This window comes from Sander lucioperca, chromosome 21, assembly GCF_008315115.2.
Source record: "Sander lucioperca isolate FBNREF2018 chromosome 21, SLUC_FBN_1.2, whole genome shotgun sequence".
In the NCBI taxonomy this organism is placed as follows: Eukaryota; Metazoa; Chordata; class Actinopteri; order Perciformes; family Percidae; genus Sander; species Sander lucioperca.
The window spans coordinates 13,345,585-13,368,790 of NC_050193.1; the positions used below are offsets into that span (position 1 = coordinate 13,345,585).

A 23,206-nucleotide genomic window follows, 5' to 3' on the forward strand; every position below is an offset into this window, starting at 1 on the left:
CTGACATTCAATATTTTACAGTGACTAAAACATGTCATTGTAAGCAGCCATATGGACATACAGCATTAATGGATATGAGAAAAGGCGCAGTGGAGATATCCCTAGAGGTGCAGAGTAGACTTCATCAAATTGTGTAATGTTGCTTAAATAGTTAAAACTGCAAGTAAAAAAAACAGTTTCCACGCTGTCTCTAGCAGAAAGGCAATATTATAGGAGCATTGTATTTATGGTTTTAGGACTTATAAGCTATAACGCTATGTAAATAACTTTTTAATACGATTTCATTTTATTCATAACTAATTGCGCGTTATTTTTTTAATTGTATTTACACACTGATACAATGTTACTCCAAAACTTTGTATTTATTTGTCCAAAAAGTGTTGTAAGATATACTGAAAATCGTGCTTTTATTATTGTGACTAACGACACAAGCTGATTGGTTTGGTTGATTTTTGCAGCAAAAGAGGAAGTTGAGAAGCAAACCCTATGAGCAAACCGTGTAACCAGAAGCTAGTTGTATTCTTGAGCCGCCCTCAGCATTGAGAAGGGGAATAACAGGAACAAGCGCGCATAGTATTATATATTTAGTGTTATTACAAATGCGTCAGATGTATAACTTAAGTGTGCATATTCACCCGCTTTGAAATTACAAACGGTAAAGGCAAGTTGTCGCGACCAACAACCGTAGAAGCATGTCTAGGTTTGACAGAATGCCTTCATCCTTCTAGAAAAGCTAGCGAGTTAGCCATCCGCTGCAACGTTAGCAGCTGGGTAACTCAGCTTCGAACCGCTTGACATAGAAAGCCAATTAACGTTGCACATTTCTCCGGTGCTGCAGCCAGTGTTAACGTTAGATTTGCCACAAAAAATATTTCTATATTTAACCTGACGGTAAATGGAAATTACACGATGATGCAGCTAGCTAACTCATCAATTCGAGATAGCTGATTTAATCTTAAGCCTTTAGCTATGCTTGGTAAGCGAAAACACGTTTTATTCGAGCAAGGTAAAATGTTGCTGTGTGTTTAACGTTTGATACGACGCCAACCTTTGCTAGCTAGTTTTGTGTGTAGTATCGACCTAAGCAGGCGAGCAGACCATGATGAGCCCCCTCTGCGGTTACGTTAGCCAGCAACACCTAAGCTAACGTTAGCTACAGAATTGGCTAGCTAGAGAGCTAATGTTGGCTTATAAGTGAAATTAATTCGAGAACAAGTAAACCGAAGAAAGCATCTGAGCCAGCTAAACATGGTAAGTATAATTAAACGCTTATTATTTACCTAGCTATTCACGTTGTCTTCATGTCTTATTTGCTAATAGCTAACTTGGAGGCATAAGCTTTTGATTCGTATTTTTGAACTGGAAGACCCAAAGTTATGTTAATAATGTATTCACATACAGTTAATCGTGTATGATTGTGTGCATTACGGTCCTCCATGTCTGCTAATCCATATAACGGTTTGTGAGAGGCCAGGTCTTTCACGGGATGTGACAGTTCGTTAAGCCATGTCACGGTAACGTTACAAGACGCCCATCTTGCAAAACCGAATATTTGCTGCGAGTAGTGTTGAGCCTTGGCAAGTTGTGGCTTATTTGAGGAATTCAAACCTGCCTGTCGCAGGAGCTGCTCTATACAATCTCAATTTGCTGTCTCATTAGCGCTAGGCATAGGTACTAGGCAGGGCCTAACATCCTCCACCTACCAAAGCGTGGTACTAGCCTACAATTGATATAACGCAGTTTTTAAATTACAGAATGACCAAGACTGGGATTCTCATACAATCTTTAATGCTAAACTATATAAGCAAGTCACATGCAAGTGTGAACGGTAGAATTGCCAAGCAGTGTGAACTATATTTTCATGAAATTATGCCAAAATGTAAAGCACTAACACACACAAAAACACTCCTCCTTTAAATCAGCCTACAGTTCTTCAGTTAAGCATCTGCTGCGCATGTTTAACTTTCTGCATGACAAGCACACCACTGAATTGTATCTGTAAAACAGACAGACACTGGTCTAAGTGTGATTTTTGTCACGCTAATGATTAGATGATTATGACACAAATGCAGCATTTTGTGCTTAGGATTATGCATATTTTCAAATAAATATTCTAAAATGTGTGTTTTGTACTTAACTTTACCTCTTTTTATATCCACTAGGCTTCAGAGGAGGGATCACTGCGTGCACTGGAGAGCCTTATGACTGAGTTCTTTCACAGCTGCACAACCAATGAGCGGAAGAGAGAAATAGGTAAGTGTGACCTTGTTAAACCTACTGCTACACTTTAGAAGCAAGGGCATGGTCCACAAGTATTTTCAGGGGTGTGTTTCCCACTAACCCAGGGTTGTAATGGAAACAATAGAGGACTTATCTCTAAAACAATGAAATGAAAGGGAATCAATGTAATTTAGTCTAAAAAACTTTGGCAACTTTTCCCCCATGTTCAGTTTAATATCACATTAACTTACAATTTGTAGTTACGTTTTAGTTAAGGTGAAGTAGATCTCTTTGTGGCTCTCTTCTTGTTCTTTGATAAAACCGTAAATGTTTATCCCTATGTGATACTCTTTCCCAAATTCTTTTAACAGTTGACACATATCTGGCTTAGCAAGTCAGTATACTGTAGTGTAGGTGTAGTTGTCACTGTAGAGTGTTGTGACCTGAAATATATTCTAAGTTTTTTTTTTTTTTTTTAAAACACACTTCCTGTGTTGTGACGCATTACTTTTAGTGTGTCTGCAAGTCAAGTACTTCATTGTCATGTACCTCTGTTAGAGATCATGCCTACTTCCTTTTTTCTGCAGAAGAGCTGCTGAATAACTTCGCACAGCAGACTGGAGCGTGGCGCCACTGCTTGTTCTTTCTCTCCAATACTCGGAATGAGTATGTAATGATGTACAGCCTCACAGTTTTTGAAGTAAGTCCTGCTGGTGGGAGAATTATATTTTCAGTTCCTAGCACTTTTTGTGCTTTGAAAATAAGACAGTACACAAAGAAAACTATTATTTATAGGTACTGAGAAGAGAATTTGTTTCACACTGTTCCTGTTTCCTCATTTCTTTAATTCCGCAAAACAAGTAAGCTATATGTGTAATGCATTTTGCGTGGGATAAAAGGCTGAGCATCCTGTGACCCCCTAATGACATACTTCTACCTTCTTTGATGCATATCTGAGATATCTGTGCTTACGTTTAGGTGTTTCATTTGCATTATATTTGTAGTGAAAGATGTGTCGGTAAAAATGTGTTTTAGTGGGCACTATATTGTTAAAAAAAATCTTGCTAAATAAATCTTCACTCAAACGAATTATTGATTACACAGATTATTGAAAACTGTTACAAAATATGTGTCTGTATAATTTGTAGTCTCCTTCAGACACAGCTTTGATAGCTGATTGTTCCCTTTTACTTTAAGAACCTGGTAAACAAGATGTGGATCGGAGTTGCTTCACAAGACAAGATGGAGATTCGCAGCTGTCTGCCCAAACTCCTACTTGCTCAACACAAATCGGTTCCCTATTTCATCCGTAACAAACTGTGCAAAGTTATTGTCGACATTGGTCGCCAGGACTGGCCAATGTTCTACCATGATTTCTTTACAAGCACCCTTCAGGTAAGCCCTGCTTATGTTGATTCTGCTAAGGTTTAGTGTAAGTTTCAATCATCAGTAACTGGGTGCTGGTTGATGTGTTCTTAAATAGTCAACAAAAGCTGACAAAGACAGAAGTTACAATTAGGCACATTCGAGATGAGCCAGGCCAGCGCAGAATCAATCACCGGTGATCGCCGCCCAATGCATGCCGGTAAGATTTGTGTTCGACTTGATCCCGACTTGCTCTTGACGTCATGCACACATGGACAACGATAACCTCACGAGATCAAGGCGGCTGCAGTTTTAAGAGCCAGGCGCCGCAATTGCTCTCCACTGACTGCAAGACCCAGGGCATGATGGGAAACGCCAGGCTCTCAGCTGATCTAACAGCTGATTGGTTCAGAATTGACCCAACACTATGACATTTTATGGAAACTTTTTATTGTTTTTGAATTGGAGAGATTTGAATTGCTTATTTGTTAACAGAATACATGTTGTGTGGCTAGTAGTGACGTTTAGTAGACTAAATACGTTCCGATTACAGATCATCTACAAAACCTGCGGCTAAAAGTTGAGACCGACTCAACTTTTGTAGAATCGCAACCCTAAGCCACGCTGCGGTGGGCAATCCTGTAAACGGCGATCAAACTTGTTGGTGTGAGAATCCCGTACAGTAAACAGGAAACATCACTGCCTCTATCGCTGCCACAAGAAAGTTTTAAAACACGAAACACAAGCACTGAACTGCCCAGGAGTTTGTGTAACAGCTGAATGAACAAAGCATAGTCAATCCGTCTCGCTTGTCTCTTTTCTTTCTCTCTTTCTCCGGGAAATGAAGCTTCCTTCAAGCAGTGGGAAACGTTCTATAAACGATCTGATGGAAAACAGTAACTGTGAAATATAAAGTCTACTTGTGCTACATTGGGGGGGTTAAGAACACAACATGATTTAACACAAATGGGCGGCTTCACTGACACTTCCCTCACTGCACAACCCTGCGGAAAATCGCCGGATCACTGTTTCCCCGTCTGAACCAAGATTATAATTAACGAAAACGAACGAAATAACGAAAACTAGGTGGGAAAAAGCATTGTCGTTAACTGAAATAAAAATAAAAAACGAGGCATTAAAATTTAACTAACAAACTGTGTTGTCTGTTTGCAAAACTAACTAAAATACATCTTTTTCAATGTCTTTCATAGAGCAAATATATCTTTCAGAGTTGTCATTTCCGTCCATAGATATATACAGTTTCCGACTGGGAACCCAGAAATGCCGACGTTCCATGGCAAATTGAACACAGCATAGTCCATGGCGTCATGGCGGTACCGAAAGTCTGAAGAAGCTATTTCATTAGGACTTATGTGTGTCAGATAAAAGCAAGTGCCTTGCAATGGAAGGTGGTAAAATATGTGGACAATTTATTAAAGGGAAAAATCCCACGAATTTTAAAGTACATTTGAGAAGCGCGCACAAGGAGGCTAACCTAGCTTACCATAACAAGTTAAAGGAGAACGCCAAGCCCCCCTCCACCGAAACCGAAGCTAACCCCGGTAACGTTACTTGGCATGGATGTATGAATACAGGGCCAGGCAGCATGACTGAGACAACCGTAGGACAGAGAACACTACAGGAGTGCTTTCACCGGCGACCCGATAGCTGCTGGTTAGTACATACGCAGAAACACCAAAAGCGGGAGGAAGCGTGGGTTAATATGTGGATTGATACTGGAATGTCTCCACAACTGTGTGAGTCGATGACTTCAAAAAGTTCGCCACTTTACTTGAACCAAGTTCAAAACACCTGTTCATGTATGTCTTCTTTAGTCTATTGGCTATTACGTTTTTTTTCCTGGCACACGTCACTTATACATTTTGCACTAGCGGCGGCGTCTTGTGTAGACGGTTTACATATTTATGACCATATGTACCGGTGTTATTGTTGAATACATTGTGACTACACACTTCTAAAATTGTATGTTTTTGTTGTTATTACACAATACTTTTTCTGACCTTTTTGAATCTTGGCCCTGACAAATAACCCATATTACAAAAAAGACTAAAACTAACACCAAAACTAATAAAAACTAAGCATTTTCAAAAAATAAAAACTAAACGAAACTAGCAAACCCGCTTTTAAAACTAAACTGAATTTGAAAACAAAAAAGGCAAAACGAAATAAAAATAAAAACTAATGAGAAATGCTAAACTATAATAACCTTGGTCTAAACGCAGCCTAAGAGTAGAATTGCAGCTGGTAGGACATGACTAGTGTATACATAGATACAATGTAATGTTAAAGTTACAAAGTAAAGTACAAGTAGTTAACACACTTTGCATTTGAACACACATCTCCCCTTTTGTGGTGTAAGTGTGCAAAATCCAGTAATCTTTATCTTTATTGATAGAGCTTTTGTTTGTCAATCTGTTTTTGAACTGCAGTTGATCCAGTCCCCACCTCTGGCTCCATTGGGCTTGATGATGTTAAAAACCACATCAGAGGAACTTGCGTGTCCTCGAGAAGACCTGAGTGTCGCCAGGAAAGATGAGCTGCGTAAACTGCTGCTGGAGCAGGTACCGACAGTGCTTGGACTGTTGACGGGTGAGAACAACATTTTAATACTTTGCAACTTGATTTCTGAATGTAAATAGATTTCCCATTTGTGTCCCAGTCGCAATTGCTGGTAGGTTAGTGGTTCAGTATAGAAACAAAAGAACATGTTGGGCAAGAAGCAGCAAAAAGATTTATGCTCTTACTGTTTAATCTATAGCACTATCTAGTTGTGGTGCAGACCTACTGGTTGATGCATGCACATGGGTGTATATAAAAACGACTGCTGAAGTCTGCTGACTCAGTTAACACTGTTCTCTCTATGCAAAGTCAGTGTTATGTGTCGCATTTAAGGGATGTCTAAAATACAATAAAAATTTTTTTAGACTGAGCCACATCTGCAGAATTGCAATTTGAATTGGATATAAAACCAGCTATGGTACAACCAGCTTATGAGGTTTTAAATCTGACTCGTACAATTCAGTTTCCATATGGTTTTTGATGCCCAAATGGGACTTAAGATAACATCTGCTCAACATTTTAGTCCAGCTGCCTGTCAAAGCAAATGTTTTGAAGGCTAACCTTCAGTTTATGTAGATAATTAGGTTATTGTCACTTCTTGTTTTGCAGATATTCTTGAGACCTATTGGGACAAGCACAGTGTCATAGCTTCCACCCCGCCTCCCTCACCCACCTCAGGGGAAAGTGGTGAGTGGATTGTCCTTTAGTTACATAAAACTGCAAAGACTTGCTAGTAATGTGGTGAGAATCATGGAATGGTTGTTGCTTGTTTGTATTTCAGTTTGTTGTGTGTTAACAAGATTGTTTTTTTGTTTCTTCAATCAGTGGAATTGCTGGGCAGTTTGTTTCAGGGCAGCCAATACTCAAAGCTGCTTTGCCAGCCCATGGCAGCATTGGACAATGAGAGTCAGCAGCTCTGTTGTCTCGTTTTGGAGTGTTTGGCTCACCTGTTCAGCTGGATCCCTCTGTCCACAAGCATCACACCCACCCTGCTGGCATCCATTTTCCATTTTGCACGTTTTGGTTGTGATCTTCGGACAAAGGCCAAGACAGGATGCTTCATTTCCTCAAACTCCTCCTCCTCTAATGGTCAGCTAAATCCTGGGACAATGCTACCAACATCGAATGGAGGAGGGCGAAATGGACAACAGAGTGAGGGCAACAAGGTGGATCGTGCCCGGCTTGGTGTACTCGCCATGACCTGTGTCAACGAGCTTGTGTCAAAGAACTGTGTGCCAATGGATTTTGAGGAGTACCTGCTGCGCATGTTCCAGCAGACCTTCTTTCTCCTGCAGAAGCTGACACGAGAGAATAACGCCCATACCGTCAAGACCCGCCTACAGGAACTTGATGAGAGGTTTGGCTCAGTCTGTTAGTTGACACCAATATTTGTGCATATGTCGGTGTTTGCAGACTAGAGTGTATTCTACCATGACAACTTCACCATGAGATATGCAGCTGGTCATAGTTACTTTTCTTGTACTCGAAGCTAATTTGCAGTCAGATGGTGCATTGTGGTATTTCTTAGAATCTCTCAAAAATGCCTTTGTTTTCATCACTGCTGCTCTCTACACTAGCTCTATACAGCCATGTAACTCAGCTCCGTCACATGATCATATTCTTTCTACATATGTTTAAAACTATGCCGTTATACGTAACTTTAAAACTTTTAAGCGCTATTTGGTTTGTTTTTCAGTTGACTTGACAGTAGCTGAGATTGAATGATCTTATGTCTCTATGGCCCCGTTAGATTTTATACATATATATTGGCTGTCCCACACATAAGTCATTTAACTTAATTTCATCACCTCATTTGTGGTCATTATCAAACAAGTTTGATATTTTATGAGTGGTCTTGTAGTATATGCAGATAGATACACGACCCGCATTGTCACTGTCCGTTGTCAAGATGGATATTAGGGCTGGGAAACATTCTCTGACAATGTGGGTCCCCAGTCTTGGATTAACAATCATATTATTATTGTCAAGCATTGGCTATATAAAGTAACTTACAAGATGTTGGTGTTAACTTTCTGTTTTGTTTGGTTAATGTTTTCTCTTTCATCTTGCAGTTACTTGGAAAAGTTCACCGATTTTCTGCGCCTGTTTGTCAGTGTTCACTTGAGGCGGATTGAGTCCAGTCCTCAGTTTCCAATTGTAGAGTTTCTTGGCCTGCTTTTCAAGTTCACCTTCAACCAGGTAATGAGAATTGTGTCAAGCAGTCATTTGCATATGCAGTACAGCACAGGATTTGAATTCTACAGGTTTCTTTCAAAGTTTGAGTACTGACCGCTTACAAAACCTGTTTCTCTTTGGTTTAACAGCCTACCCATGAAGGCTACTTTGCCTGTTTGGATATATGGAGTGTCTTTTTGGATTTTCTAACAACCAAAATCAAAAGCAGACTTGCTGACAGAGAAAGTGTTCTAAATAGGTAGGTTGCTCAAAAATGTACTTATCCCTTTTACACTTGGAATGAATGCAACCTTATAAAACACAGGCAATCAAATATATAAAATGCCTGATGTATTGTTATTCATTTGTTGTTGCTTTTGTTTGCTTAATATATTTTTGTATGGTTGAATAGGTACAAAGATGCCTTAGTTCTGCTATTGAGGGAAGTTCTGAATCGCATACAGTTCAGATACAATCAGGCCCAGTTAGAAGAGCTGGATGATGAGACTCTGGATGATGATGTAAGAACAATTTACCTGAATTTCACAGCCTGTCAGTTGCAACTTATTTACCTAAAACTGCATGTCCTGTGTATCGCTACAAGAATGCTATAATAAAAGTTTATTATATTATTTGCATATTAACCCCTTTACGACACACATTACAAAGGCCTACTTCAAAGTCTGAATATTCTCCTTCATTTGTTAACTATAGCAACAGACCGAGTGGCAAAGGTACCTGCGTCAGAGTCTGGAGGTGGTAGCAAAGGTGATGGAGCTGCTCCCATCCCATGCATTCTCTACTTTGGTAAGAGATCACAGTTGGTGTACCCTTGACATTTTGTAAGGTTTTAATGCATCTTTAAGTGGACTTCAATATTACCATTTTAAAATTCCAGCTGGTGCAAATTAGCTGCAGGAGTAGATTTTCTTCAACACTGACGTGTAATAGTATTTGCTGGGTTCTTAATGTGTTTGGTGGCTGCAAGAGTCCCTAGAACTTTACAACACTAAACATTGTGCATTAAAGTAATACTGACTTAGTAAGATTATACTAGACCAGTTGGCCTTGATTGGCTGCATGTGTGCGTTCAAATTGTGCATCAGGTCACCTCAAACATAATGTAGTTTTATAGTTTAACCACTTATCAAAATGATTGTAACTTATGTTTATATTTAACTGCAAGTACCCACAACAGTGATACTTAATAATTCATGCTGTTACTAGTTAACGTTTATGTACAAGGTGAAGGTCAAATTTCAGTTAAAATGTTTATTAACCAATAGTAAAAGTCTTAACATTGCTTTTTACTCAGCTTAAATGATTTCTTAAATCTGAATATAACATTAACAGTGAACTTTAAGAGTGCAGCGGCAGAATTGGAATGCAATTTTACAGAAGTTACGTACACATTTGACATATGAGAATTATGTGTTTCACTTTGTTTTTACAAGAGACAGTTCAGATGCCCTAGCACAGCACTAATACATCACAACATTTTATAAGAATGTAACACAATCAAAACCCCTTTTTTAGGTATTAGTTGAGGTAACAGTTTGTCTTTTGGTAATAATGTTAGTCTTGGTTTAGTTTAGCTTTAAACAACCTGTCAGACTAGAACACAAATCAGGCATGTTGCAATGTTTAGTAAAATGCTGTATCTAGTCAATGCGCTATCATACTGAAATTTAATTTAGTTAAATATGATTCCATGAATTGGTTCCTGTTTTGAACCAGTTCCTCCAAAAGATTGTCTTAGGTTCTGAGGTTATGACACTGCATTCTTCTTCTTGTTTGTCTTTTGATTGTGCAAGTTGCGTGTTTGTATGTATATAATAAAAATATTCAAATTAAACTATTTTCACATGGCTATGGATGTATATTATTACATGTCAAGAAATGTGTGGTGATATATCTCAGTCAGTGACCTCCTCCTTATTCCTCCTTTCTCTCCAGTTTCCAGTCCTCCAAGATAATTTGGACGTATACCTGGGTTTGCAGCAGTTTATTGTCACCAACGGCACAAGTAAGAATTTGTTTTTTGAGGTACATTCACGTTGAGTGATGCTAATTTAATATATAGTAACATGTTGTGATGACCTATCATGCTGTCCTTTTTTCAGATCGGAGGCTTAATATCTCTGCAGAGAATGATTGCCGTCGACTTCACTGTTCTCTCAGGGACCTCAGCTCTCTACTTCAAGCTGTGGGACGCTTGGCTGAACATTTCATTGGGGAAGTTTTTGCTGCACGTTTCAATGATGCCCTGGTAGTGGTGGAGAGGTCAGTGCTCTAATATTCTTCCAAAACGTTAAGTGATTTTTGTGCCTACATCATGAGGTTATTTTTATGTTTCAACATGTTTCTAATAGTACGCAATAAATGTTGACTGAATCTCAACTCGCACTTAAGTCGGTTGGTTTCTGTTTTGGTGTTCTATTTAAATAGTTTAGTGTTACAATGGTGTGCACTTACTAATAATAATTGGTGGTGGTTGATTTTCTGTTGACTGTTGCTCCATTCACAGAGCAAAATATCACTAACCATGTGAACGTTGCTTCTCAAGGTTGGTTGAAGTGACTTGCTACGGCTCTCAGACCAGCCTTTATGACCTGGAGACCGCTGTGCCTTCTGTGCTCAAGCCAGACCTCATTGACGTGTGAGTATCACATGTTTAAAGCAAAACTCAACCCTAACATGGGCGTCACACTATTTGTATATGAGAACAACTGTTTAAAAAAAGTCTCAGTTACAAATAACAAGACTACACTGTTCTGTTATCAAATGCTTTTGGCGGAGTCACACAAATAATAAGGGAACTGAGTGTGTGACCAGAGTTTGTGTGATTTTATACACTTAACAGCTATGTTTCCCAGCATCAACAAAAGCCAATTGCCCTGGCTGTTTGCACAGTTTTGGTATAGTTACCTCTTCTTTATAGCTTAGTTACCACTTCTTTATAGCTATCAGAGCTACTAGTTTACATAATGAAGCTCCAGATAAATCTTTGATTCATTTTAACTAGGGCTGCAAGATGTTTTTTCGTTTCATCGTCTACATCGTGATGTGCGCATGCGCGATAGTCATATCGCGGGACGTTGCGATGTTGACGCTAAAACTTTTTTGCTGCTTGATAGAAAAGTAAACTTTCACCGTTCGATTGTTACCTGTCCACCATTCCCCTTTAAGACAGGTAGCCACGGGGGCAACGTGTGTATGTGATGTAACGTTAGTCGGACAGGGTTTGTTATGGGAAGAGAGGCTCTCTGTGTGAGGAAAAGTACCGTAAGCAGCAGCTGCCGCTGACACAGTGATGCACATGCTTTTTGATGGGTATGTAGCTACAGTAGTCAGTGGGCCTTTCCCATTTCCCAGTTTGTGCATCCCTGATTGCTCACCTCGATTCCCCTCCTCTCGTCTTAGTCCCGCCCACAGGAGATTTGAGCAGAGGAGTCAAGGAAGAGCCCCGAGGAGAGAGGAGTCGAGGCAACAGCCTTTCAACAAACACGAGACATCTCTGCCTCCGAGCCGTCATTAAAAACGACATCAATTAAATATGATAAGCAGCACCACTGCATCAGCTGTCAATCGTTTTGTCACACACACACACACACACACACACACACACACACACATATATATATATATATATATATATATATATATATATATATATATATATATATATAATAGCCTATGGACTCCATACACAATATGGCTATATATTTAGTGTAAAACACTACAAATGTTTGTATGAAAAGAACTGTACAAATATAAAGGCTAGGCATATATTATATACACACAAAACGCACTCTATCTGCGTGGATCGGCTCTTTATCTGAATAAGCTTTCCATAACATTAGATTAACCACAGAGCTGCGGATATTATCGCGCTCTCTCTCTCTCTCTCTCTCTCTCTCTCTCTCTCTCTCTCTCTCTCTCTCTCTCTCTCTCTCTCTCTCTCTCTCTCTCTCTCTCTCTCCTTATCTCGCTCTCTCTCTCCTCCTCTCGCTCTGGCGCTCCTCTATCTTTACATGCGGCGGGTGAAAAGTCTTCTGCGAGGATACATCAGTGTATCCTTGATTTTAACTCCTCGAGGGAGCCTCCTCGATGCTCGATCCTCACTCCTCGATGTGCATTTTAGGAATTGGGACGTCCTTCGATATGGCGCGCTGAGAATGGTATCCGGCTCACAAGCCGGAGCATCGAGGAGGCACACATTTAGGAAATGGGAAAGGCCCAGTGGTTTGTTTTAATTACGCTGCAAAGACGAACTAAATCACCTTATTAATGCAACGTAATCCCGCCATCTCCCGGACATTTTTCACCGCAGAAAGCTGCTACCAGCCAGGCTAAAGCTAATATCGTTAGCCTAAAGAAACAAGGGGTCTGTCCCAACTAACGTTACGGTTCGGAGCCGCGACACTGGAAACGTAACATTAATCTACAGCAGAAGTCTGTGTGTGATATAACGTAATTTACACTGATTTAGGTGTTCTTGGATACACAGTTTGTTGCTAGTGCGTGACATGCAGGTCTGCTGTTTTATTGAGTTCATCGTTGTGTGTGTGTGTGTGTCTGTGTCTGGTATTGTTTATTACAGACATGCACAGGCCCTTGCTGCTTTGCAAGCCTACTCTCATTGGCTTGCACAGTTCTACAGTGAGGTCCACAGTCAAAACCAGAGCCAGTTCATGAACCTCATCACATCGACAATAGATGCCAGTAGCCCACTCATCACAACAAAGGTATCTTGCCTTATACTCATTATTAAATATGATTTATACAGAAAAATGCATGCATGATGTTTAAGGCTGGGCGGAGATAGTGAAAAGAGAAATGAAATGGAGAGTGATGTTACCAAATGGTTTTCCTTTCAACACTCTTTATTTTCAGGTACCTGAAAAGTTGCTGCTCTCAGCATGTCATCTGATGGTTTCCATCACCTCTACAGTGAGGCCTGTGTTCTTGGTCACTTTGCCAGCTGTTCGGAACATCTTCAACCTCATTACTGCAGAGAATCAGACCCGCAGACTTCCCCAAGAGGTACAAGTTTTTTGTTTTTGTTTTGTATATAATATGTTAGGACTTGATTATTTAATGGATATATTAAGTTTTGAGAAGTAGCAAAGTATGTGTACCTTCCTAGGACTTCCATAGTTTATAAGATGGATGACTGGAAACTTCTATTTTATGCATACAGGCTCACATGTTGGTGTGTAGGGCTTTGTCCAACATGCTGCTACTGCCGTGGCCGAATTTACCAGAGAGTGAGCAGCAGTGGCAAACCCGCTCCAGCAACCATGCCAGCCTACTGGCAGCACTCGCTCGTGAATATAAGGGAATAAGAGGGACAGTAAACATTACTCCACGGCAAACCGATCTGAATAACAGTCAGTATTTCTTTCTCTTTGTTTTGTTACTGTTGGTCTGTTTTTTAAATTGTACTGCTAGCCTTTTTCACATCTTTTCATTCTTTATCCTGCTGTAATTGTGTTCTCTGAATATATTTTTTCTCCAGTGAAAGCGGTGATACAGCAGACCCTACCTGTGCTTAGAGACGTAGTGGACAGCATTTCTGGGGAATCCACCAAATCACGTCAGATCTGTTACCAGAGTCTTCAGGAATCTGTCCAAGTGTCCCTCAGCCTTTTCCCAGTGTTTATTCAGCAGCCAGGTCTGTGTCTTTCTCATCCACAGAAGGGATTTTGAGAACAGTAACACACAGAAAGCAGAAGGGGAGGGGCAAAGCCTGATGTCAGGCTTTATTCCGGCAATGTATTTGGTTGCGCCAGACTACCTTACTATAGACCCGGCTTTCATCAGCACAGCAAGCAGCAATGCACACGAATGTCAATGCTTACTTTAATTTTAAATCCTATTGTTCACGTAAAAGAAAATATTAGGAGGTCCTCTTAAGAAGAGTCCTATGTCTCAAGTTCTGTGCAAAACGATACTCTGTTCAGATTTCAACAAACTTCGTCACAAAAGGTTGTCTCACTGGCTAGCTTTGTTTATTGTCACTTCTCTTTCACAGATGTGACAGACGAGATGTTGGCCTTCTTCTTGACGCTGTTTCAGGCGTTGCGAGTCCAGATGGGTGTTGCCTTTACAGGACAGATTATTCACACTTTCCTCAGCATGTTCACCAGGTAAAAAAAATAACAATAGGAACTTTTACTAGTTGTAGTCCCAGTAGTATTACACCCTGTCTAGATGGATCAAGTTTCAAATGACATGGGGCAAACACTGACAATGCTGGTATCACTCTCAACACTAATTCATGTAATGTCACTTGTATGTGCTCCAGGGAACAGCTGGCAGCCAGTATTTTGCAAGAGGGCAGTGCAGGGTGTAGAGTGGTACAGAAGTTCCTGAAAATCCTGCAGGTGGTGGTGCAAGAGCCTGGTCAAGCTTTCAAGCCCTTCCTACCCAGCATTCTCTCTCTGTGCATGGAGCAGGTTTACCCAGTTGTGGCGGAGGTCAGTTGGTGTTCACCTGTCTTGTGTTAATATTTATTCTTATTATACTTTGATTTAGTTTGCTTCTGCATTGATTAGCCTGCTAGCACCTAAACTTAGCGTGTGGAAATCTTTCAGAAGTCATACAAAAATGTACCTACAGTTAAATAGGAACAATGTGGAAAACCAATATTACAAAAATAATCTCATTATTATTTGGTCTGTGGAATCAAGACACTCTTGTCTTCTCTTGTCTTTGATAGAGGTCTTCTCCAGACGTCAAGGCTGAGATGTTTGAGTTGCTATACCAAATACTTCACCAAAACTGGAGGTACTTCTTTAAAACGTCAGTGTTAACAAGTGTCCAAAGAGGAGCTGCTGAAGAGACCATGGAAAATGAGGCCCAGTTCACAGCTGCTATGCAGGTGTGTTTATGCATGTGGCTGAAGTTGCCATCATCATCATACCTTTTTTAATAGAACAAGAAAATCTACGATTTGACCTTTGTGTAAGCTTTCATATACAATGAATGAAATTAGCTAATTGTGCTACAGATAATGGATAAAGTTATTGTTAAATCTATCTCCACTTGATTTCCTGACTGGTGCTGAAATGTCTTTTCCAGGCTTTTGGGCAGTCTTTCTTGCAGCCTGACATCCACATCTTCAAGCAGAATATCTTCTATTTGGAGTTACTCAACAGCAAGCACAAGTTGTATCACAGAGTAAGTTGAGCTTTTATGTCAGTATCTTTGTTTTTAGAGGCTAAACAGGTCAGTGAGTGGAGTTGTTCACTCACTATCAAATTCTGAATTTCACTCATTCTTCATTAGCAGTCTGCAGATTGTTGTCGAGGCGCAATTTTTCATTATCAGATGTCCTTTTTTATGAGGTTTTACATTTAGCCTACATTTGTTAGCAGTAAAACTTGTTTGATGTCAAAATTGTCTCTTATTTTATGTTGGCCATCGCATCTCGTTTTGACAGATATAATCTCGTTAGTAATCAGGAGGACAGAGAACACATAGTGGCACTCAGATTATATATTATATTCTCATATGTCCTTGTATGCCTGTAATTAAGACAACATGTGTCCCCTCATTCACACATTGTCATTGATCGAGAGCTTCAGTGAGGGCTTATAACCAATGTATAGACTCCATTGTCATCACTTTGTTTTTATTGTGCTTTAGAAGCTTTTCCGGACCTCGATGCTCTTCCACTTCATCAACGTGCTGCTGCAGGTCCTTCTCCACAAAAGTCACGACCTTCTTCAGGAGGAAATCACCCTTGCTATTTACAACATGGCCTGTGTGGACTTTGATGCCTTTTACTCTGCCTTCATGCCAGAGTTCCTCAATGGCTGCCAGGGTGTGGACACCAGCCAACGAGCTGTTCTCGCACGCAACTTCAAGCTTGAACGGGTAAGCATGACATTGTTTTACTAACATTGTTTTTCTTCCCACTTAACTGAATAATACTGGAATCGCAGCTTCAAAGCTAACCTGCATTGACCTGTGCATTTTGTAAGTTATTCTCTACCTAATGGGCAACCATGGCAATGTATTTTGCAGGCTGTTGGCACGTATGTTGCATTAAACAAAGACAGAGTTAACTGTTAAATATATGATGTGGCAAGGCGGCTTTGATTTCTCCACAACATGCTGCATGGAAATAAAACGACAAATCAAGACTACAGTGGTATTTAAAAGTTTAGCCTTTTGATTACTGTTGAACTTTTCTCTTTTTTCTCAAGGACTTGCCTTCATTCACTCAAAGCGTGCAGCGGCTGGTGAATGACCTTCGCTACTACAGACTGTGTAATAGTAGCCTGCCGACTGGCACCATCAAGCTATAGCACAACGACTGCTGGAACCACTCCACACATTGATGATCTTCAAGGACTGCCTGTGCTGACCACTTTGCCCAACACTCCTACTCCAATCCAGCTTTGCTCCGTCTATTCAAAGTAATAGGAAGGAACAACACGCATCATATTGTTGAGTAGTTGGAGGTTGAGGATGCTGCTGATGTTTCTCTTTGATCTCTACTGTAGAAGGTTGGCATGTTATTTTTTTAAAGCAGCGCCCTCCTAATGTGTTGCCAATGATAATTTGGCAAGAAATGTAAACCTGGTCTACAGTTGGCTTTTGCCCAGACCTGGAGCAGTCTGAGCCAGGCCTTCTTTCCCATACGTCCACAACCAAGCTGGGCTGGGACTGAGCACTTTCAACTCATTTTGAGTTTTTAAAATGTCTGCTTTTATTCATTTTGCCTTTAATTTTTTTTCATCTCCAAAGGAGACAGACTCTCAACTTAAGATCTTTCATATCATTCCATTCTGAAAAAGTGAAAACCTGCTTGATTAATAAAGTGCTTTTTTTTTAGTAAAACTCACTCTTGCAGTGGTTTGTAAGAATAATGGTTGTATTGAGAGATTCATAGGCTTGTCTGTATGTTTACACTGTTTTTGCTTTACACTTGTCAATGGCATCTTTTTAAAATTCCTTTTAACTTAAATACATCTACTTAACTGCTGAATAATTGTTTAGGCCTTGAATTGTTTAAGAACACATGCACAGGCCTCTACAGAGCCAATGGATAATGCAGGGCCGATTTTAATTGTGAGAATTGCTAAAGCTTTTGACAGAATGCAAAGCATCAACAAGTGACAAATGCTGTGTGAGGATGCAGAAGAAAGGAAGCGTCAGCATAGAAAGAATAATTAAACTTATTATATTTACTTAACAGTAATGATGAGGTGAAACAACTACACCAACACAACATGTTGCATTACCTTTTCTTTTGGTTGAGCTCTCGGTGAGGATTGAAGCTCAACGTTGGTGTCTGTATCAGGGCTTTTAGCAGCTCTGAAGCTTTTCTTGGCTGCTGTCTTAATACTGAAGGCAAATGCATGTTCAGATAGGATGGTAGGTAAACCTACATAGTAAAGCTATGCAATTGGTGGATATTAGAATACAGGCTGCAAGTTCATAAGACTCAGAACAGCCTACAAGTTGTACGTAACTAATGGATTTGATCGCTCGACTCCCTCAATTTGATAAGATCTTGTTTTTGGCTCAAAATCTGATGTTTATGCTAATTATATACTAGTTATGTCTTGAATTAATGTAAAACAAATATAAATGTTATTGCAAGATATTAGGCTTCCATTTAGTGCCGATAGAACTTTTACAGACTAACTGCATCAAAGATTAACCTGAAATGTTTTGAAATCCCTAGATTTTCATATTTGTGGTTTAGGGCATTCCACCAATTTTACACCTCAACATTATTATTTTTCATGATTTATTATTATTATTGGGTACTTTTAAAGCCTTTTAAAAAAAAAAAAAAAAAAGGGGTTTCTATGGCTGTCAAGTTTGTAACAATAACCTTAACCTGCTTTACAATGTTTGGAGCTTGGAGTGTTTAAGACACTAGTGAGTTGCATTATGGGAAGTGTAGGATCCATCAGTTTAGGAGCAAAAAAGAGGGTAAAAATGCTTCTGGGGCATCGAATTTGTTTTACTTTTTTTTTTGTTTTTTTGTTTCTGCAAGTCCACCAACATAAAATTGTGGCTTACCTTAAAAGTTTGGATATGCTGTAAAACTTTAATAATGTTATCAAAGCTTTATTGGTAAAAATTGAAGTGCAGGATCAGTGTGTTTATAATTAAATCCAAGGATGGAATTAGACATCGTACAAGTGTTTTGGAATCATTGGTAAATGCTGGAATAAAGAAAATTCTGCAGAAAAAAGAGACACTGCACACACGTCTGGCATCACTGGAGTTAAAGATGTTCCACATTAATCGACAATCAGGGGGAGGTTGGCAGACGGGGGTGACTCGTGAGTTTTGATTGAGGCGGGTTTACTTTCCCCTCTACAGGCTGACAAACGCACGTCAAAACATGGTCATGTTGCAGCGGTGCATTTTGAAGAAATGTCTCCAACAGTTTTATTTAGGAAATCAAGAAACCACTAAAAGTCTGCTATCAGCTGGGTTTACCCCTGCGCGTCTGGGTGGACACCGAGCTGCTGGGCACAGGAGCAAATCAAGTAAGTGACTGAATTTAATAAATCAACTGGTCAGTAAGGCGGTCGATTTTACTTTTGTACATTTCTTGTGGTCTTTTACACACATTGCTGTTCACAAAGAACTAAATGGCACTCTTCGGGACTTATGTTTAATTCAGAAATTGACCGAGTTACTTCAGAAATCCCTTCTTTTTTGAGCATGTGATGACGACAACTATATATATTTTTTTAATTTTAATGAATATATAACTGTTCAACATTCTTGGCACCAAGTCAAAGAGACTTTACCTCCGAGGCTCAACGTTCAGCCAATTTGTTCCAAACTTAACGGGGGCGTTTGCGAAATCAAATTCGCTTGCCAAACTCATGAGGTCATGAACTGGAAATAGGTTAGAGACACAGGAGATAGTGATGATGATGAGGGTAACAGCGATGCTTGAGAAACAGTGACCTGCGGTGTGCGTAATCGTGCCAATGCCTGTGCGCATTCTGCGTAATAGACACCCGAACCTTTTTCTCAGGAGGAAACTTCCATACATTCCGTTAACGAGTCGATGGAGCCTACTTTACTGGCACAGACTCCAGTCAGTCTGCAAGTTAAATGCCCGTAGATTGAGTTCGTCCCGTGATGAGTCACGTGTGTATGTAATTGATCGCATGCAGTTATTCATTAGCTCTTAGTTGCAGCTCCTAGCCTATTCTGTGCGCAACTAACTATCTAATCTAAATACATACAATATCCGGTGTGTGTGTGTGTGTGTGTGTGTGTGTGTGTGTGTGTGTGTGTGTGTGTGTGTGTGTGTGTGTGTGTGTGTGTGCGCGCGCGCGCGGGTGAGCGCACGCGCGCGTGTGAGAGGATTAGAGAAGTGTGGTTGCCTGTTTTCCAACTGTACCCAGAGATAGTCCCTGCTGACCAATAGGCAAAAATTGTGTGTGTGTGTGTGTGTTACCCTGCATGTGGGAGTAAATATTTGTCCTCTTCAAATGTGAGAGTCAGTGGTGGAATGAAACTAGTAGCCTACATTTACTCAAGTACTGTAGTACAATTTTGAGGTAAGTGTACAGTTTTACTTGGTTAATTACATTTTATGCAACTTTATACTTCTACTCTACTACATTTTGGAGGCAACTATTGTACTTTTAACTCCACTACATTACTACTGTGTCAGCTTTAGTTATGTTGCAGATTAAGATTCAGAACTAATTACTAAATATAAAAAAACTAATAAATTATGATAGCTTGTTATAGATTAAGCTACCCAGCAGAAGTACATAAAGTAGCTGTCCCACCAGGTGTTCCAGATGTAAGGGAGCGGACTCTTATTGCTGTAAAACCAGATGGAGTTCAACGTCGTCTTGTGGGACAAATAATTCAGCGGTTTGAGCAGCGGGGCTTTAAGCTGGTTGGCCTGAAAATGTTGCAGGTAAAGAAGTCTGAAATAAATTGGTTTGTCGATGTTTGTGTGATGTGCAAGTTCTCTGTTTAATTTCTAACCGTAGCTGTCTCTGTTGTGAAGGCGTCTGATGATCTCCTGTCTCAGCACTACTGTGAACTGAGGACTAAGCCCTTCTATCCAAGGCTGCTGCATTACATGACCTCAGGGCCTGTTGTTGCCATGGTGAGGACTCCTCTTTCTGCCTCCTTTTGGGATACTCCTGTATTTTACATTATTTCTGCTTCTTTTTTTAATTATTTCTACCTTTGCATTAGGTTGACAGACATGAAAGGTATGTTTTTCAAATCTCTGTAAAATGTGAATATCTTGTTTTTGTGGTTGCATATATGTGTTGTTTTATTTTTGTTTAGGTGTGGGAAGGGCACAAAGTAGTCCAGACATCACGTACGATGGTGGGACATACTAACCCAGTGGAGGCCCAGGCAGGCACAATCAGAGGAGATTTCAGCTTTCATGTCAGCAGGTAACATGATGTCATTTGATCTCATTACAGTAAGTTACAGGATTAAACAATAACGTCATGGCACTTTCCGGGTATTGCATCTTGTGAAGCTTTTGCATGTGATTTTTCTGTCTTGGAGTAAAACAACTATGTGTGTTGGTTATTTAAAGGAATGTAGTTCATGCCAGTGATTCACCAGAGGGGGCACAGAGGGAGATCCAGCTGTGGTTTCAGAGAAAGGAGCTCCTGAACTGGGACTGCTGTGACCAGACCATGACCTGTGAGGTGTGAAGACGCTGAGAGCCGGAAACAGTGAGAATCAGTAATACTACCTCTTCTCTCGCGGCTCCTGTCTCTTGTGACCACAGTGATTGAAAAAGATGAGTCATATTCAGTGTTCCTACCAAATAATTTACCTCAGTAAGTGCACTTAGGGTCACAAAGATTGTTGTTGAAACAAATGTGACATTTAATTATAAATCAAGCTACATTAGCAACTACACACATTATTTTATAGCTGTTACATCTTTCATTGAACAGCCATAAAAGTAAAAATTTGCATTTGCCCTTAAAGTGAGATGTGTGTAGTAATCATTTGTCATTCTGGCCCTCGCAGCAGATAAATACAGTATTTCAATAATATGCGTGAAACATGGATGTGCAATGTGGAGCTATGGTGGATTAATTTAATTAAACATGAATGACAGATGCAGAAATAGTGGCTCAGTACCTGATTCACAGCTTAAATGTATTGCATGTGGCTAACAATCAATCTAAATAGCTAGTGGTCTGGACAGTCTAAACTGCTATTAAGTTACAATTTACTTTATGTCTAAATCAAATTTTATTACCAAGCAGTAATTACAAAGTAAGATCTAATTTGATTTAAAAAGAACTGACTTTCACCCCCCGTAGCTGCTCTGCTGTATAATGATCAGCTCCAGCAGGCTAATAGATTCACAAATAATTGTGTTAATATTATAACTTTTTCATCACGGAGAGAAAAAATTTTAAAGTTACGGAAATCCCCTTTTTGGCAACATTATATATTTTGACAAAGTGTTGTTGTGAAATAATAATAAGTAATAAGTAAAATGTTGTATACTTTATTTTTTGTTTAACAAATTATATGTAGTAGTGTTGTTTTGGGAGTAATGTGTTTACTTGAACTATGTCCTCAAATACTTTTAAGTGTAATAATAATACTTGACTGAAATTGTAACCAAGTACTATTGTAAAACTGAAATTGTTAGTAATCATTCTACCGATAGATAGAAATTAAATAAGAGGAAAAGAAATAACAGTTTTAAGTGCAAACCTTGCAGGAGTTGTCTGAAATAGTAATAGTTGTTCGGAGTTCAGCCAAAATCAAATAATCACTGTTTACACTAGAACATTTGACCTCTGAAGAGTTATTTGTACAATGTGCTTGTGCTGTCAGTGTAAAAATGAAGTAACATGATGACATGATGATAAATGATTCAAATTGTAAGTATGTTGACATCTTCAGTCTCACTTTTGTAATCAATCATACAGCAGAATAAAATACTTTAGTCTGTTGCACATAATATCAATTATGGAAATACTTATTCAGCATTCTTCACATAATTGAATTGATTACTTTGATCATATAACTTGTCTTTGTCAGAATATGGAAAGAAGGGTTGCAGTAAACTCACAGATATGATACAAAAATACACATCATTTAAGTTCTATTTAAGCCAATACATTGACAGCAATTTATCACGTATGTTACTGTATTGTACATTATGTCATGATATAAGCCACAGCTAAAGTCACAATGAAAAAAACACAGAATCAGAAACATCTCTCAACCTGTCCTCGTCAGCTGCTCTTCTCTCTTGTGGGGTACCCCAGGGTTCCATTCTTGGCCCCATTCTGTTTTCTTTATATATGTTGCCTTTAGGGGCTATTATAGACAAGCACAACCTGTCATTTCATTGTTATGCAGATGATTTGCGAATTATTTGCCTATGAAAGCAAATGACAGTGTCGCACTAAACTCCCTGCTTAGTTGTATTAATGATATTAAGTTGTGGCTTTCACAAAACTTTCTTAATTTGAACGAAGATAAAACTGAGTGTATTATTTTCAGTACTTCAGGCACGCAAAATGGTCCAGCTTTGAGTTTGGGAGCTCTGGCATCATACACTAGGTCAGCTGTCAAAAATTTTGGGGTTACTTTTGATTGCAGCATGAAATTTGACAAGCAGATCAGTAATGTTGTTAAAATGAGCTTTTTCCAGCTTCGTCTCCTGGCTAAAGTTAAGCCTTTCCTGAGCAGGCACGATCTAGAAAAGGCTATTCATGCCTTTATTAGTTCAAGGTTGGATTACTGTAATGCTCTTTATGTTGGTCTGAATCAGACCTCCATCTCACGCCTTCAACTTGTTCAAAATGCTGCTGCTTTTTTTTAACAAATACATATAGATGTGCACACATCA

At 39.5% G+C, this 23,206-nt stretch overlaps 2 protein-coding genes across 4 annotated transcripts; both read left to right on the forward strand.

The window, feature by feature from the left end:
• The first annotated feature begins 470 nt into the window (after window positions 1-470).
• Window positions 471-18,559, forward strand: xpo6 (exportin 6). The gene is made up of 24 exons (XM_031320742.2): window positions 471-1,251; window positions 2,163-2,253; window positions 2,808-2,920; window positions 3,418-3,615; window positions 6,036-6,195; window positions 6,775-6,852; window positions 6,991-7,522; window positions 8,238-8,364; window positions 8,490-8,599; window positions 8,753-8,861; window positions 9,055-9,147; window positions 10,297-10,366; window positions 10,464-10,623; window positions 10,907-10,999; window positions 12,944-13,088; window positions 13,237-13,386; window positions 13,544-13,733; window positions 13,862-14,017; window positions 14,378-14,492; window positions 14,651-14,822; window positions 15,065-15,226; window positions 15,427-15,525; window positions 15,994-16,224; window positions 16,557-18,559. Exons 1-24 carry the CDS (start codon window positions 1,249-1,251, stop codon window positions 16,656-16,658), a joined length of 3,459 nt encoding a protein of 1,152 aa, XP_031176602.1. The 5' UTR covers window positions 471-1,248; the 3' UTR covers window positions 16,659-18,559.
• A 56-nt stretch (window positions 18,560-18,615) lies between these two features.
• Window positions 18,616-22,536, forward strand: nme4 (NME/NM23 nucleoside diphosphate kinase 4). Of its 3 annotated transcripts, XR_004896205.1 has the most exons (6): window positions 18,616-18,863; window positions 20,136-20,266; window positions 20,360-20,461; window positions 20,650-20,762; window positions 20,912-21,180; window positions 21,648-22,536. XR_004896205.1 is itself a non-coding variant. In XM_031320743.2 (5 exons), the coding sequence occupies exons 1-5, from the start codon at window positions 18,716-18,718 to the stop codon at window positions 21,030-21,032; spliced, it is 615 nt and encodes a 204-aa protein (XP_031176603.1). In that variant the 5' UTR covers window positions 18,616-18,715; the 3' UTR covers window positions 21,033-22,536. The 3 variants fall into 3 exon arrangements, 2 of the variants coding, with proteins under 2 accessions (XP_031176603.1, XP_031176604.1); XM_031320743.2 differs by having other exon boundaries at window positions 20,912-22,536; XM_031320744.2 differs by lacking the exon at window positions 18,616-18,863 and adding an exon at window positions 19,780-19,895 and having other exon boundaries at window positions 20,912-22,536.
• The last annotated feature ends 670 nt before the right edge of the window (window positions 22,537-23,206 follow it).